This window comes from Antedon bifida, chromosome 4, assembly GCF_963402885.1.
Source record: "Antedon bifida chromosome 4, ecAntBifi1.1, whole genome shotgun sequence".
Taxonomy (NCBI): domain Eukaryota; kingdom Metazoa; phylum Echinodermata; class Crinoidea; order Comatulida; family Antedonidae; genus Antedon; species Antedon bifida.
The window spans coordinates 31,559,760-31,577,426 of NC_136229.1; the positions used below are offsets into that span (position 1 = coordinate 31,559,760).

Sequence of the window (17,667 nt, forward strand, 5' to 3'; positions counted from 1 at the left end):
CACGGCGATCATAAAATTGAAAAGGTACGATCGGGACGGATATGAGGAGGTTGACTGAAACACTTTTAAAACAATTACGGGAAAATTAACAAAATCAATGCTATTATTTGATTTATGTAATTATTTAATTTTACAGTAGTATTGATTATGATATAAGTCAAGAATTTTTATTTTCTAATGATAATTTTCAGTTATCACCGAATGTCTCGGAACAAATGTTTAGATACTTAGGCCTAGGCCTACTGAAGAAGAACCAGGCCTCCTGTTAAACAGAGGGCTGATCCGTTTTAAAGGTTTAAGTGCGGAACGGGGTGATAACTTTGTTAACCAGTTTCTCGGAATGGGATTGCGAAAAAACAAGGCCAACAGCCATAAGTCGCGTGCTAAAACACATAGTGATACCGGACCGACAGACAGACCGATCGACCGACATAGTGAACTATAGAGTCGCGTCCACGCGACTAAAAATTGGGGATATAGATCAATTAAATGTATTCGTTTGTCTACCTCCAAAGTGTTTTTGCACTTTGTGACAAGTTGATCTATTTCATTTTGATGAAAAGACGAAATAAATGAAATGAAAATTCCTAGTTTCCGAAGCACACAAATGAATACTAAATGACATTATCTTGGTGTCTTTTGATCTTACGGTCTGTGAAGATGAGTATGGGCCTAAAGTTTCCGAAGCACACAAATGAATGCTAAATGACATTATCTTGGTGTCTTTTGATCTTACGGTCTGTGAAGATGAGTAGGCCTATGGGCCTAAAGTTTCCGAGGCACAAATGATGGGATACTAAATGACATCATCTTGGTGTGTCTTTTGGTCTTACGGTCTGTGAAGTCAGACAAAAGATAGAAGTTACCAATGCCTTTTAAAATAGGTTGACAAGATTGTTCACACAACATTTGAAAGTATTTAAAAGATTCTTAATTAATAGTAACTGAGAAACTGTAAATAAAGTCACAAACAATATCGTTACAGTACAATTAGGTTACAATGTGAAATACGCACTCACGCATCTTCAAGAACTGTAAAATTAAGATTTGATTTAGAAAAAAAAATATTTGAAAAAAAGTGTATAAAAGGCCAGCGGTGTATCGGGTGGTGTTCAGGTATCTGGCGGTATTCAGGTTTCGGGCTGTGCTAGGTACGGGTGGTGTTCAGGTATCGGGCGGTGTTCAGGTATCGGGCGGTGTTAGGTATCGGGTGGTGTTCAGGTATCGGGCGGTGTTAGGTATCGGGTGGTGTTCAGGTATCGGGTGGTGTTCAGGTATCAGGCGGTGTTCAGGTATCGGGCGGCGTTCAGGTATCGGGCGGTGTTCAGGTAGGGTGGTGTTCAGGTATCGGCGGTATTAAACAGGTGTCAATTTCCTATTTCACCAATATTGACATTTTGCTATATATAGTTCTTTTTTTTGCAAAAATCATGACAAATTTATTTTGGCGTCCATTTTGTGTTTTGCAAATTTATGAGGTCAACCTAAAAATATTTGTTTTGGTATTATGTACTAAATAGGCATGTTAAAATGCACATACCCAGATTCATACTGCCTTACGTAATGTGTCTCAAAGGGCCTTCGGATGTCGATGCTGAATAGTTTATGGTCCGTCAAATTATTTTTCATGATATGGCTGAATGAGTGTGCATACCCTTCTTGTAAAAACAACCTTATTGTCCATAAAACCACAAAAGGGATATCCCATTCCACGTACGTTGAGTTGCATATCATACTTTTGAACTGCATTGATATTTTTCCCACCTTTGCCTAGGCCCTATATGTTTTCGCACCTGTGTACGTTTGTGGGTATGCTCATTTTTTAGCCAAATTTATTACGAAACGTAGGCTACAATGAAGGACTCAGATGTCAAGGTTACAATTCTCAAAAGTATTTTTAAAATTAATTGTGATTTAAAAATCAAAATAGGAAAAAATCGATTTCTAACCATTTTAAAATTGTGAATATTGTTCGGTCCTCGCGGGCATGTCTACGCGTACACCACGTAACTAACGTAAAGACCGATTTTGCACAAAGATTATATTTTTTTTCTCATGGGCAACATAATGCCTATTTGTTAACATAGAAAACATAGTAAAACAGTATATCAAAAGAAAATCAAATGGTTTTAACAAAATTAAATAACTGATGGTTATCAATCTGTAACACAGTGTACCTTTCCGAACAATGCAGCCTATTATATTGTTATTGTACAGCTACAACAAGCCAACCCAACATTGTCCTCCACCACTCTACACTATCAAACTAGTTTGACAAAAAAAAGTGTGATGTGCCCAAATATTGTAGTGATATGTCCATATATGGGCACATAAAGTTTGATAGCGTAGAGAACATAAGAATTCAAGAGTCTATTTATCCCAGGTTATTATCCCAGGTGATTAAGGTCCGATTTACTGTAGTAACTTTTGTGCCTATTTGTATAAATGTTTTGTTAATACTAAACAAATTAAATGAGATATATACTGATATTTTAATGATTATTTATTACGGAAACTTAATTATTATTTTATGACTTGACATTTCTTATATCTTTTTATGAAGTTTGTTATATCCGATTGATTACGATTTATATTCATTCTTTACTGATCTTTATTGAATGTTATTGAATAAACACTCATCTATAAAGTTTGCGGTTACTTCTAGATGGTGAACGATACAAGCCTATATATTGTGATATCTCCATATAACATCATGCTTTCTCTAGATGCCTAGTATATTGTGATATCTCCATAGAACATCATGCTTTCTCTAGATGCCTAGTATATTGTGATATCTCCATAGAACATCATGCTTTCTCTAGATGCCTAGTATATTGTGATATCTCCATAGAACATCATGCTTTCTCTAGATGCCTAGTATATTGTGATATCTCCTTAGAACATCATGCTTTCTCTAGATGCCTAGTATATTGTGATATCTCCATAGTATATTGTGATATCTCCATAGAACATCATGTTTTCTCTATAGCAGTATCCTCTTCTCTTTCATTTTTGTAGGTGAGAACCAGAGCTAACCCTTCCACTGAAAAAAACCAAACAATCATTAAAACATTTATTACAATTACATTTGATTCACTGTATTATTGTTATTATTATTGTGGTTAACTGTCAGTACTTACGATGTGGAAAGGCACCTCGCTTCACTATACTGCTTAAAAGTGTTATCAAGAATGTATTGCATTTCTTCAACTCATCAGCCATCTTTAAAAAGCGTTCATGACTATAAAACAAAAAATATGTCATCATACAGTTAGGAAACATACATTGCTATACCATTATTATATACTTAGTTCACTTTTTTTCTGATAAAATTATAAAAATAATAATAAACCAAGTTTTCTGCTGTTATTTTATTTATTTATTTATGCTCTACCTTGGTATTGAGCACTCTATCCTAACGGTCTGATAATTTCAACCTGAATACATATATATATATATATATATACACACACAAACAAACACACACATACAAAAAAAAACTTTCTTTCTAAATATTAAAAATAAATATAAATAATCATTCTTATTTTCTTATGTAAACTGAAAAAATATGTTTTTTAATGGCAGTCTGATCTCATAAAATATTTGAATAAGCACAAGATTCAATATTCACCTTAAGTTCATAATGCCAGCATCCCATGTACGTTGGAAAACAACAGCAAGATTCAATACTTTCATTATGGCCTCTTTTACAAAACCAACCTTTTTATGAAGAAGGCATCGCTCAAAAATCACCATCATGTATTCCTGGTGAACGTCCATGACTTCATCCATGTCGGCAGCTTTCTCTAGACGACCTTGGTACTCTAACCCAGTGCCATGTAATATCTTAAAATGTAATGATGAAACAAAACTTAGACTATAGTGAACGATAATATATCTGATCAAAAAAAACTGGAAAATTATTAGGTAAGCAAGGTAAGTGTTAAGCTCTGTCTACACTATCAAACTTTATGTGACAAAAAAAATGATGCTGTCATATTACTACTATATTTGGACACATCACACTAGTTTGATAGTGTAGAAAGACTTTTAGACCATTTTTGTACATACATTTTACAATTGTCTTTATGAATAATATTGATACCTCCCCGCCCCCATTCTAATACATTTTGGAAAATGATGTTTCTAAAAATCTTTCTTTTTAATGGTACTTTGATGATTAGTTTGTAGGAAAATTATTGATAAAAAAGTTTATCTAAAAAAAATGTTTGACATCTATATACTTAATTATGATTTAATAATAATAAAACACTTGTGTGGTTGACGGAAAGGCAACAAATATTATATCTCTAGAGGGCGACATACATGTGTAAGAATGCTGATATAAAAGACATACATTTTGCAAAAATCCATTATATAATGCCTGAAAATTTATGTAAATAGTTAAAAATATTTAAATTTCAGCTACATTTTCAAAAATTTAAAACAAATTGTCTGCAAACACGGAATTAAATGACAACGTGCGTCCAAGGTGCCAAAATAGTCTAAAAATAGTAGTTAAAAAGGAGAAAAAGAGATTTCGGTAGAAAAGAAAATAAGAGGTAAGAAGCAATACAAACCCTGGTCATAAGGTAGACATGAAGACTGTTGACAAAATGCAATAATTTCATTCTCATTATAAACATCTTGTGAAAAAGATCCAATTTATCCGTGTGCATTTTGTAGCTGCTGTCTTTGCCGACAGGATGAGGCTTGTCAGAATTATTCAAATCTAATCAAAATAAGTCAAAAAGTCATTTTCAATCAAGCAACATAATAATTTGGATTATTTCTGATTTTGATGTAAGTGAATCAAATTATCAAGTAGAAAACTCACTAACATAAAATTAAGATACATACCTACAGCCCTCAACTGATCCAAACCATATTTAGCTCTTTTTACTTGAACTAGGAAAGTATGTATTTGGTTGTAAATCTTCAAACATTCCGGATTAATTATAATATTAACAGGCCATGGAACCTATTATAAAAATAAGCAATTATTTAACAGTAAAAAAAGGGGAAGAAACAAAATCTGATTTTATTAATCTTCAATTCTTATGTTTTTGGAAGACAATACAAACAAGACAATGTCATATCATCCTATTTATAAAAGAGTATTAAATAATGTAATACCTTGTAATGAAAGGAAAGGCCATCAAGAGCGTAAATAGGCTGAGTCAACTTCTTACTCATAAATTGTTTTTCTCCTATTCCTGCTGTTAGTCTGTAGTAATATATTTGTATAAAAGGACATCAATATTCTAAAGCTCTGTCTACACTATCAAACGTTATGTGATATGCCCATATATTGACATGATGATGTCATATCACTACCATATTTGAGCATATCACTACCATATTTTGGTACATCACACTTTTTTTGTCAAACTAGTTTGATCGTGTAGACAGAGCTTAATACAGTTTTGTATAAACCTGCTTGTTCACATATTTTGTTTTACATTACAATGCCAGTGAGTGTAACCTCCTTTTATGGTAGACAATCAGACACAAGCACCACTCCAAATATGGTAGCATGGAAGTCAACAATAGAAATTATAAGCCGGCCTAGCTTAGGTAGATCACAAACTGTAAACATTTAAATATCCGATTCCGTATCAGAAAAAAAAAGATAGTTTGTATTTAATTCGGAATACTCCCTACAATTTGATGTTTTATAAAAATAATGCATATATATTACTTTAAAAACATTAAACCATGTCATTCCTTGTCTTAAATGTACAATGCACTACCTAAGTAGCTCGTTGGGATTTATAGCGGGCTGAATCAACTTATTTTTCACATTTTTAACAGTTTAAAGACAAAAACAGTTATCTCAATAGGACCATATAGTATTTATTTTTACATTAAATGTAGTTTGGGACTTTAAATTAGATCTAAAAAATATAAGGAATAGGACTTTAAATCTTCCATTCAAAAGATAAATATTTCTGAAGATGTTCTTTTCAACAAATTCAATTCAATTTTCAATAAATCATACGTTACTATTTTACAACTTCACATAAAAACAACTTATAAATTCACTTTTGCTTGACATAATTGAAGGTGTATAGTTGACAAGAATCATTGTTATACCTTTCTGTTTCTTCTGGATACTTTGCTTGTAAGGCTTCATGCAGTTGAAGGTTCAAATACGTCAAATCTTGCCATGGTTCATTAAATCGCAACTTATCAAAACAATCAGAGTAAAAATCATACATTGTATCACCAGCTTCTAGTAAATAAAAATTCTATAATGGAAAAAAGCAAAGAGTATTATTTTTTTTTACATAAATGAACCACATAAACTCAATATTATCAGTTTGGAGAGGCTGAAATAAATGTTTATGATATTTAATTAATTCATGTGTGGACTTTATTTATGCTAAAATATAGGGCCACTAGACATTAATCAGGGCAACTGAATTTTATTTCTTGGTAGCCCTGCTGGATACTAGATTTACTGGTTAATTTCTAACCCTGTAATATATAAATCTGTTATATACTTACCCTAAGAGATGTAAGAAAATAAAGAATTCTGTAGTCCTTCTTTAACAAGTCAATAAGTGATTGGCATGCTGTTGTACACTTGGCTTCAATGTAGGGATACAAACACCTAAACAGCATCAGTTGTATAGGTTGAAGGCTCACCGCAGACGATACAGTTATGTCTCTGAAATTAATGTATTTCATACTATATATTGTATTGAAATGTAGTGTTTACTCTTAAGGCCAATTTACACAGACGAGTGAGCGGTAAGGGTAAGTGGAAAACAAAAATATAGAATTATTATTTCTTATGACCATTTACACAAAATGAGGAGCGGACAGAAATCATCTCAGGATAAAAACTATGCCGTCATTTTTGGATTCTGGCCAATCAATGACATGATTGTATACTGGCCCTCTAAAACCAGGCCTAGGCATGGCGTCAGTCAGTCATAATACATCTCATCCAGGCCAGCAGTACATGCACTAGCCTCGAGACCTACAAGCACCTACTTTCCACCACACCGCTCACAAACTCCGCGTGCTGTGTAAGTTGGACTTAATATAAAAATTCAAAATTAACCATTCTATACCTTTCATTTTTCTTATTTTTCTCTACTTTGAACCAGTCGGATGAGAACAATTCCATGAAGTTTTGATTAAGTAATATGTCATCACAAGTTGATGTCCAGGTATCTCTCTGTGTTACTTCTGTCTTTTCAATGTGCGAGTCACTCCTACTAATGTTCACTCCAAACTTTTGTTGAAGTGAATCAATAAAATCTGAGTAAATAGAAAGCCGGCTACCTGGAATATTAAAAAGCCAACGACAGATTCTCAAAATTGACTGATGACTGATTCATAAAATAATGATGAAATTCTCAAAACAAAAAAACCTCAAGTGATTAATTAAAAAGTATATTTTACAGAAAGAAAAATTAGCACAAACCACAACTTTAAACAATGAGAAATATACATTACAATAGTACACTTTTCATTCAAATCTCAAATTTGTATGAGAGTTGAATCCAGACATTTGGAAACATACACATTTTTAAGTGGCCAACTGCACTAATACTACTACACATATTATGATCATACAAGTTATTTTTAAAAATAAAATTCAAGAAATACAAAGAAAACCTAGTGCACTTACTTTTAATTGATCCGGAGAGTTTACCCAAGGCTTCTATAAGTTGCATGGACTTGCCAGCAACAAGTACTTGTTGAATTATAGGCTGGAGGAAACTTGGAACACCACTTTGGTTAACATCACTTGCTTGAAGGATAAAACCCTTAGACCAAAATAATTCACTGTCTATTTCAACTTCTTGGTTTCTATAAAATAATACATAGTTCATCTGTTTTTTTCATGTTTTTTATATGTTTATATGAGGGCCCCTTGATTGTCAGCATATGCTGTTTAGGGTTACCCTCTTTAAATAAGGTTTAATAAATAACAAATAAAATAGTAGTATAATATATATAGACTGTCTCACCACATTGCTCACAAAATGTTGCCATGATGTTACCTTAAAATATTATTGAGTACCAAAATGAGACAACCAACTCGTTTAACACTGTACTACATTCAAACTACATGGCATTATTGTATTAATAAGCCCTAATTATATAAAACCTAAATAAATTCCTGTCATTTGATTGGACGATTGTGGGTCACATGTCGTGCAATAGTACACACTATTGAACGGTCATTCAATAGTACTTTTTTTTATGTACGAAAAATATCTTATCGTGTTTTGAATATATATATATATATATATATATTGCAACTTTCATCAATCCCCTCATGCCATTATTTGTACCATTACACTCATAAACATTCATTATTATTTGTATATTATATAATTGTGAAAGGATTTACACACAATTACCAGTAGTCATAATATCATTACCTTCTGATGAGAAACTCTTGAGAGTGAGTTGGCAACACCCCTTGTGAGATCCAAGTGTCAATCATATTCATGTATGGTTTGATAGACTTCAACCACACACACATCATGATATTTTTCTGTAAATAAAAAGAAAACTTCAATGACAATTATCAATATGATTGAATAATAAACTATTCCTAAAAAAAAATTTGAATAAGACACAACTCCAGTGAATAATGTATTATGGTAATTATGGTATGCAGATTTGGAGAATAAGGTTTATCGCAAATAGCTTGATTTCGTGAGGAACGTCATTGCACAATGCATGATGGGAAGGGTTTGGGAGCAAATGTCATGACGCGTACTTACAAACAGCAAATCATGTACATGTGCGTTGTGACGTTTGCTTCCAAATCCTAACTGTGCGTCGTGCACGCAATTTGTGATAAACCTTATGTAGACGATATTTCTCAGAATGTTATCAGTCAGTTTTTTATTCTTCTTATCACATCAAATTTTTACATTTGCAACTCACAGATTGTTCCACCTCCAATCCAATGGTATCTTTCTCTAATAAATTTTCATAAAGTATCTCAAGAAGATGGCACGACCTCTGCGCTTGACTGCTTCCTGAAGGACACTTCAAAATGCCGTGATTAAAGATGGCAAACAGACAATCAAGCTCAACAAACATGGGATGTAAACGATAGGATAACTGAGCCAAGGTTAATGTACCATCTATGAAAGAAAACAAAAATTATTATTTTATTGTTTATTGTCATTTATATATTTTAATAAATTGTATATGAAGTAAATGAAGGCAAATGTGGTTTTTAACATCGAAATCAATCATCTTATGTATATACAGTATAAGCTATATTAATCTATTGGACCTACTTTTAACACTGTATATGAGAGAAAAAAAAGGTTAAAAAAAATATAAATGTACACATATATATCTATAACAGAGTATCTTAATAAAAGTGGATGAACCCACACAAGACAAAGAAAAAAAGAAACCATTTTGGATGTATACATTTAACAAAATGTTATTTCACATGAGGCAATGGGACTTACAGACATTGGTCCTGTATGCATTGCTCGGGTGCATGATAAAAACTTGCTACACTATCAATAATATGATCATGGTCACTGGGCACTACTTATCAATAGGGTACATTTGCCTTTGAAAATATTTATACCATATTTATACCATATATTTATCACACTCATAAACATTCATTATTTGTATATTATTTGCTACATTGTTGTTAAAACTGACTATTTTAGCATCTCTATAATATTTATCTCAATTTTGAATTTCTTGACTGATAAGAAAATACTGATACATGAGTGTCGTTTTAGTTACCTTGGCTGATGACTTCCTTTTCGATAGATGTTAAATCTGCTTGTAGTTTATGTATGACCTCCGACATGGACCAAGCGTATGCCTGGTATGTTTCACTTGGGCTATTCTCATCATTGCCAATCTCCGCTGTCACTTCTTTTGTAAACATTTGAATTTGTAGAACTATACTACCATATTTGGCAAACAGTTGAAGGAAATTATATAAGCATGCCTAAAAAACATTTAAAAAGCAATGCATATAATTATATCATAATAATATATAAAAACATTATTAATTGAACAATGTCGTTTTCTTTGTGGGCCTACACCTTTATGATTAGCAATCTTATTTATATATATTTTAAACTTACAGGTGTCAGTTCTAGGGGATACGATATAACCCTTGACCTCAAAAGCAAATGAACATGAACTTACAGGTGTCAAATGTGAGACTTTAATATCAGTTCTAGGAGATACGATATAACCCTTGACCTCAAAAGCAAATGAACATGAACTTCCCATTAGTATCCTGTGAACAAGAGTGAAAACATTACAAAGCATAGAAATTAGGATCTACGCTAGGCCTAAACTACAAGCTATGCCTATATACATGGCGCCTAGCCTATACTCATGTACCCACCAGCCCTGCAGTGGAATGGCACCACGCATGCTAGATTACAAAGTTAAATTACATCAATGTGAATGTCCACTTCAATTGAAACGTTCATGGGTGTCACATGAACTTCGTACAAGTTCACACAAAAAGTGTATGACAACTTACCATAATGTTTCTCGGATGAGCTGTGTTTCTGTGACAGTATGGAAGTTGCTTGATACATGTATAGGGTTAACTTCACTGGCGTATGCATTCCTTTAAAAATTATTATAATTATATCATTCTTGTGTTATAAGACAGATTAAAACAAAAGTAATACAGTTTCAAATTGCAAGGGTTTCACCTAGTATAGCTCACAATAGATATAATTAAATCAATTTGAAATTGCGCAGATTTCCTTGTGCAATTTGTTGAACACAAAATAATATTAATAACAAGAAACGTAGTGTAGTAGGCCTAAGCATAGAAGGGAAAGCCCAGTATTCACTCATCGGCAACACCCATCCATGTGGCGGCGAGAGGATCGCTGTTTTTGCAGTCTAATTTATCATCTCTCTCATAAAAACATAGGTCTAGGTAGGCCCAATCGTTTTATTTATATTTATAACATTTTATTCTGTTACAGTCTGTTATTTTATTACTTGCATTATTATCAATGAAAACAAAATTGTGTACATTCTCGGAGACTTCAATATTGATATCCTCAAATATGAATCAGACAACGATGCCCAATACTTTGTTAATTCCTTATTTAGCAATCACTACCTTCCCCGCATTCACAGACCATCTCGTATTACCAAAACTACAGCTACCCTGTTAGACAATATCATAAGCAATCAAATTGACTTTCCAAACATGAGTGGACTATTTTACAGTGACATCTCTGACCATCTCCCAGTGTTTAATATTTCATTTTTGTCCAATGTTACTACTAGCTCAAACAGGGAAGATAAATCGGCTTTTAGGAGAATTAACCCCTCTACATTAGAACACTTCCGTCAAGAAGTGGCTTCTCAACAGTGGACCAATGTATTTTATAACCAGGACCCCGATATAGCATACAATTACTTTGAAAACACACTAAAGTCCCTTTACGACAAAAACTTCCCCCTCCAATACAACACTAAAAAAGACAAAAAAATTAAATCATGGATGTCTGACGGCTTGCTCAAATCTATAAAATATAAGCAGAAATTATATGCCAAATTTCTTCACCGTCCGACTCCCATAAATGAAAAAGCTTATAAACTATACCGCAATAAATTGAATTCTGTAATCAAAATTTCTAAAGCTAATTACTTCCAAAATATATTTCACAAACATAAAAATGATATCAAGGCAACTTGGAAGACAATTAATTCTCTGATTAACAAAAACAACAGCAAACAACAATCCAATACTCGCTTTAACTGCGATGGCGAATTGACCGAAGATCAGGAGAAAATTTCTAATGCCTTTAATAAATACTTTGTCGAAATTGGCCCCACCCTTGCAAACCAAATTCCCCGTGTTACCAAATCATTCAAAGAATTCTTACCGAATCCAAATCCAAATTCAATATTTCTTAACCCAGTTGATGAGTCTGAAATAGTCAAAATAATAACTTCTTTTGAAAATAATAAATCTCCAGGTATTGATGACTTTCATACCAAGGCCATTAAATACATTGCTGACCTGATTTCCCTTCCCCTGTGTCATATTTTTAATCTTGCTTTATCCAGCGGTGTGTTCCCAGAGAGGATGAAGCTAGCGCGCGTTACCCCTATTTACAAATCTGGTCCAAAATCTGATCTTTCTAATTATCGACCCATCTCCATTCTATCCATTTTTTCAAAAGCCCTGGAAAGAGTAATTTATGACCGAATATTTTCATTTATTACCAAATTCAACATACTTTTCAACAGACAATACGGTTTCAGAAAGGGACACAACACGTCAATGGCTCTCATCGACCTGACAAATAAAATTATAGACGCTTTCGAAAACCGCCATCTTGCAATCGGCATTTTCATAGACCTTTCCAAGGCTTTTGATACTATTGACCACAGTATTCTTCTACACAAATTATCTCACTATGGAATCCGTGGATCTACAATTAATCTCTTAAATAGTTACCTCTCCAATCGTGCCCAATGTACCAAATACTCTCACTCCATATCCACTTTTAGTCCTATCACATGCGGCGTCCCTCAAGGATCTCTACTTGGCCCCCTCTTATTTATTCTATACATCAATGATATTCACTTCTCTTCAAAGCTCCTTAATTTTTTCCTTTATGCTGACGACACTACTGTTCTTTATTCTAACAAAAATGTCCAATCCTTATTCAATACAGTCAACTCCAATTTGATAAATTTGTCCCAATATTTTGCAGCTAATAAACTTTCTCTTAATCATAAAAAATGTAGCTTCATCCTCTTTGGGACCCCACAACTATTAAAATCTATTGACTTATCAGCCAACAGAATTACCATTGACAACCATGATATACCTTGTGTTCAATCAGCTAAGTTTTTAGGTGTAGTTATGGACAGCAATCTAACATGGAAAAATCATATTAAAGAAGTAGAGAATAAAACTTCCAAAAGCGTTGGTATCATTTCTAGGTTATCCTCATTTGTACCCCTTAATATTCTTCGAACCCTTTACTGCTCCCTCATTCTTCCCTATTTGAGCTACTGTAACATTGTCTGGGCCAATACTTACGTATCCAACCTCAGTAAACTGCAAATTATACAAAAGAAGGCTATCAGGATTATATCTGGCGCTCCACCGCGGTCCCATTCTTCCCATTTATTTTCCAAACTTAATCTCCTCAAACTCATTGATATAAACATAATGCAACAAGGCAAATTTGTATTCTCCGCCCTGCATTCCACTTCTCCAAATCATTTAAACAATATGTTTATTCCGAATTTTTCTATTCACAATTACCCTACACGTTCTAGAACTAATATACACATACCTATCCACAACACCAATTATTTTCAAAACAGTATTAGATACTCCGGTCCATCAATGATGAACAGTTTACCACCCCCAATTACAAATGCTGTTTCAATTTCTTTATTTTCCAAAAAATAAAACAACACCTAATGTTAAAGTATTAAAAAGACAACAATCGAATGTCGCAATTTGATTTATGCTGCTGAACATTGATCTACTGTGGTTTTTGAGTTTTATTTTCTGATTCTACAATTTGATTGATCTATTTTTTATCAATTTATTTATTTATTTATTTATTTATTTATTTTATTTATTTTTTTTTAATTAATTAATTTATTTATTTATTTTTTATTTTTCCTTTTCTGTGCGTTTTTTTGTCTTGTTTGTTTCTCTTTATTTCCACTCTTATTCAATTATCCATTTTATTTGCATGGCATACCCAGCACAAGATTTCCTCATCTTCTCGGGATTATGCCTTCCTCCATAGCCAATTTTCTTAAATTCACTTTTCTGTTGTTTTATCCAACAAACATCTATTTCATTTTTTATATTCCTTACCATTTTTGTTTATTATTTTGTACTGTATTGCTATGGAGGAAAATAAATGTCTTTTGAAATGAAATGAAATGAAATGAAATGTAGGCCTAAGTAAGATTATCAAGATTTTGTTTTATTAAATACTGAAAAATACTTTGTACATTTTGAATTTGAATTGAGTACTTTGATTCAAATTGAAACAGATTTATATGCTAATTGGTTTGACAAAAAAAAAATGTTGTTAGTTTACCAAATATTGGCTAAGTTGCCTTCCATGTAGCAGTTAGGTACCGGGATATCCACTGCATCTTTCCAGTACTGAACAGTAACATTTTTTTCTAACCAATCTCTGCAGTTGTGTACTGTGTCAGGCTTCAGCTCAGTTTCTATATGGCTTGCTTGTGTGATAGATACATCTTCTAAACTAGTATCATCTTTATCATCCTCATCTTCCTCAGACCACTCCTATGTTATTATAATAATATAATTATAAATATGAGGGTTACAAATATACATTTTTTTTAAATTTATGAGTACCAAATTTTGTTTAAAAGTGATTCATGATTGTGAAGATATGATTACAAACGTGATTTTGTTAAATCGCGCGTAGACCGCATAATTTTTTATTGCGCACCATGAAAACATAACCACATCGATTCCTGGCCATAAGGAATATACTCTGAAAAATTGACTTAGCTAGATGAAACTGATATCAAGATAATTGATGGACAAAATAGTGCAGAAAGTAGTGAAGAAAAGAATAAATAAAGGAATAAATAAATAAATAAATAAAGATTCTGACCGAATCAAGAGGTTATATGCATGATAATGCATATAACCTAATAATATATTTTTAAAAACCAAAATGTTACTGTTTCCATATGAATCAAATGTAGGCATATGGCATACTGTAGGCCTACTGACCTTTTATTTAATCTGATTCAAATGACAGGAATCTATTTAGATGTTTTATATTCGTGTAATTGTACAAATAATATAAAGGTTATATTTCACCTCATGCCATTATTTGTACCATTACACTCATAAGCATTCATTATTTGTATACTAATATTCAATCCTGTACAGTACATTATGAAGATTTTAAAAGTCATATGAATATCTGCTATAGTACAGTAACATATGAATAGGCCAATAGTATTATCTTTACCTCAGGGGAGTCAGGATACAGGTGTGGTCCATCAAGTTCTATTCCTTCCAACAGGTAGCTAGTCCAATCAAATTCTGGCTCCTCAACTTATAATATAGAAATATTACTGTTATTTTAGAATTTGGCAAAAAATACAATTTACATAATTAGTTTTATTGTGCCACACCTTTGATGGGACAATTATTTAATGACCAAACCAAACTATTTTTTTGCAGCCAAAACCTGTTACTGTACTCATGTATTTTTACTTTTCATCAAATCCTTATTTTTTTATATAATTTTGTATTAAATGATTGATAAATTTACCAATTTCCACAGGTTTTTCTGTTTCTTGATAATCATTCTCAGTTGGCGTGTTTGCCAGACAAATCAGCAGAGATAGAAGACCATAATGTACGTCAGTCTGAAACGTAAAAGATCTTGTTAAGAATGATGCAAACTCTTTTTTATTTTGTGACCCACATTTAAATAAACATTCACAACCATACTAAAAATATATCAGGTCATCAGAAATAAAGTTGACATATAGTTTGCAGTACACCAGGCATAAAACTCTGAAAAGAACTGTTGAGTTATCTTGATGTTAGGCATGTAGTTTTGAGTTATCTTGATGTTTCGATCAATATGCTTTGATCATCCTCCTCGGATATTTTTGTAAATCTAGTTTGATAGTGTAGACTGAGCTTAAAGATGTACTATATCAGGTGATTTGTTTTTAAAACATGAGATAATGTTTTACCTTAGGGTGCGGAGTTCCTAAAATTGGTGATTCTAAAAACGTTTCAGATAAAGATTTCAAACAATCTGCTTTATGGCCTCTGGAGTGAATGGATAATTTTTGACATATTCTGAAAAAAAAAATCTGCGATTAAATAAATTATATTGATGATTTGAATTGAATAAAAATGCATATTTAGTTGTGTGTATAGGAGAAAGATAAAGACTACCTGAACTGACTTATTACACCCTAGTCTGTTTGCAATTTGTACAGTGTAAATATATACTCTTTAAATATAGCAGTAGATTACCCTTTGATTTGCCGCTCAACTTTGTGACTGTCAACATCTAAGAAACGATGAAATCGGAAATTTGATAACACAAATTGAAGACAGGTTTGAAAATTGTCAGATTTTTCCTGAAAAATCAAAACAATCATATGTAGGCTTATGGAGACAGTACATGATTATTAACTGAATTAATAATTACCAATAGACCTTTATAACACACCGATTGTATTCATGCAATTTGGAATTAGCTCTATCCAACGAAAAAGTGATATCTAATGGTGATAATTAATAACATGCTCTAAATGCACGTTTAGCTTTCTGTAAACATTTTGAGAATTTTTGCCATGCAACATTGTTGACTGATCACTTTTGGAAATGAACTTCACATCTAAACTAAAGTTGGGGCAGTGCCTTTTTTAATGGCCTAAGTTAGGGCCTAGCATTCTCAATGATTTACGATGGATAAACTGAATAAAATAAAAAAATTAATGTTTTGTTTTTATACTATTTTAATTTTAAAGGCCAGGTGCGGGCAAAAAATTTCTATTGATCATACATTACAATAATTATCGATCTATAGTTTCCCCTATGTTTCATAATTTTTGAGATTTTATTTGTGTTACACGAGCTTGTTGAAAATAAGCACTTTCTTATTAGTGGGGGGATAGTTCAAATTACACAGTAAAATCTGTATTCTTTTGTACACAAATTTTGTAAATAGAGGGGCATTTTAAAAAGCTATGAAAAATAAACGGTGTGGTAAAAAATTTTATCAAATGACTAAATATAGGTAATATAACTTGAATATTACATTTCTGATATTTTTATTCAACTTCACATTTTTATTTTCATGCTATAGCAAAAATTATCCACCGTATATCCACCATCTTTTTTCACCGTCTAGGGAGTCACCAGACATGTTATTACATTAGGTTAACTACCTAACTACTAAAAAAAAGTCTTCCTGGTTTTTGTGGAAGATTTTTGCCAAATTTTGTATTTGACCATATTAAGGGAAATTCATGTTTTTTCGTCTTGATTTCTGTTACAAATATTTGATTTATGTACAATTAACCAAATATTATATTTAAAATTCATGCCTGTACCTGAGCTTTAATTAATAATCTGTGAGAAATACAATACAATGAATATCATTCATAGCCTGCTGCTGTTTTTCAGATCGACTGGTGGTGGTGATTTAATACAGGTTTAGTGAAAATAGAATGAATTTCATCTTGAAATTTAGTACTAGCCTAGGCTAGACTAGAGGGAGGCCCAGCCAGGACTTTATTATTATTTACTATTACATACTGTACCTATTAAATAGGCCGAAAAGTCACTGGCTCTACACGTTCTCCTGCCTGGGCCGAATCATCCCAAGCAGAACCGCTTGCCTGCTACCTAGGCTAGGTCAGGAGGAGAGAGAGGGTGGAGGTAAATCCGCTACTACTAGGCCTACTAGGAATTGGATTCGTAGGCCTAGCCTAGGATCTAGATAACAAATCTTACCTGAAAACCTGAAAGTGATTGTATTAGTTTTTTAACATTGGATTCTATTTCATTTGTCATAAAAATTGGAGCCATTTGACCTAAGAATAGATAAATAATGATAATGTTTTGATCGGATTTTGATCGTCGCGCGCGGCGGACATTTTTACATT

General features: G+C 32.5%; 1 protein-coding gene across 1 annotated transcript; it reads right to left on the reverse strand.

Moving 5' to 3' along the window:
* Positions 1-2,653: 2,653 nt before the first annotated feature.
* LOC144839796 (gamma-tubulin complex component 5-like) lies at positions 2,654-17,659 on the reverse strand. Its single transcript, XM_078695294.1, has 22 exons — positions 17,516-17,659; positions 16,028-16,134; positions 15,739-15,847; positions 15,306-15,402; positions 15,000-15,085; positions 14,082-14,296; positions 10,514-10,603; positions 10,168-10,261; positions 9,754-9,964; positions 8,920-9,122; positions 8,406-8,521; positions 7,646-7,827; positions 7,083-7,296; positions 6,511-6,673; positions 6,097-6,251; positions 5,137-5,227; positions 4,861-4,981; positions 4,581-4,732; positions 3,632-3,846; positions 3,141-3,241; positions 2,945-3,043; positions 2,654-2,671 (listed from the first exon to the last, which is right to left on the reverse strand). Exons 1-21 carry the CDS (start codon positions 17,588-17,590, stop codon positions 2,973-2,975), a joined length of 2,868 nt encoding a protein of 955 aa, XP_078551420.1. The 5' UTR covers positions 17,591-17,659; the 3' UTR covers positions 2,654-2,671; positions 2,945-2,972.
* Between the last annotated feature and the right edge of the window lie 8 nt (positions 17,660-17,667).

Excerpts from the sequence above, each read along its gene's own strand:
- LOC144839796 (XM_078695294.1), bottom strand. The coding sequence starts at position 17,590 with ATGGCTCCAATTTTTATGACAAATGAAATAGAATCCAATGTTAAAAAA. Across the intron at positions 15,086-15,305 it reads AGAAAAACCTGTGGAAATTG|TTGAGGAGCCAGAATTTGAT; the intron begins GTAAATTTATCA and ends CTATATTATAAG. Across the intron at positions 7,297-7,645 it reads ACTCTCCGGATCAATTAAAA|GTAGCCGGCTTTCTATTTAC; the intron begins GTAAGTGCACTA and ends TTAATATTCCAG.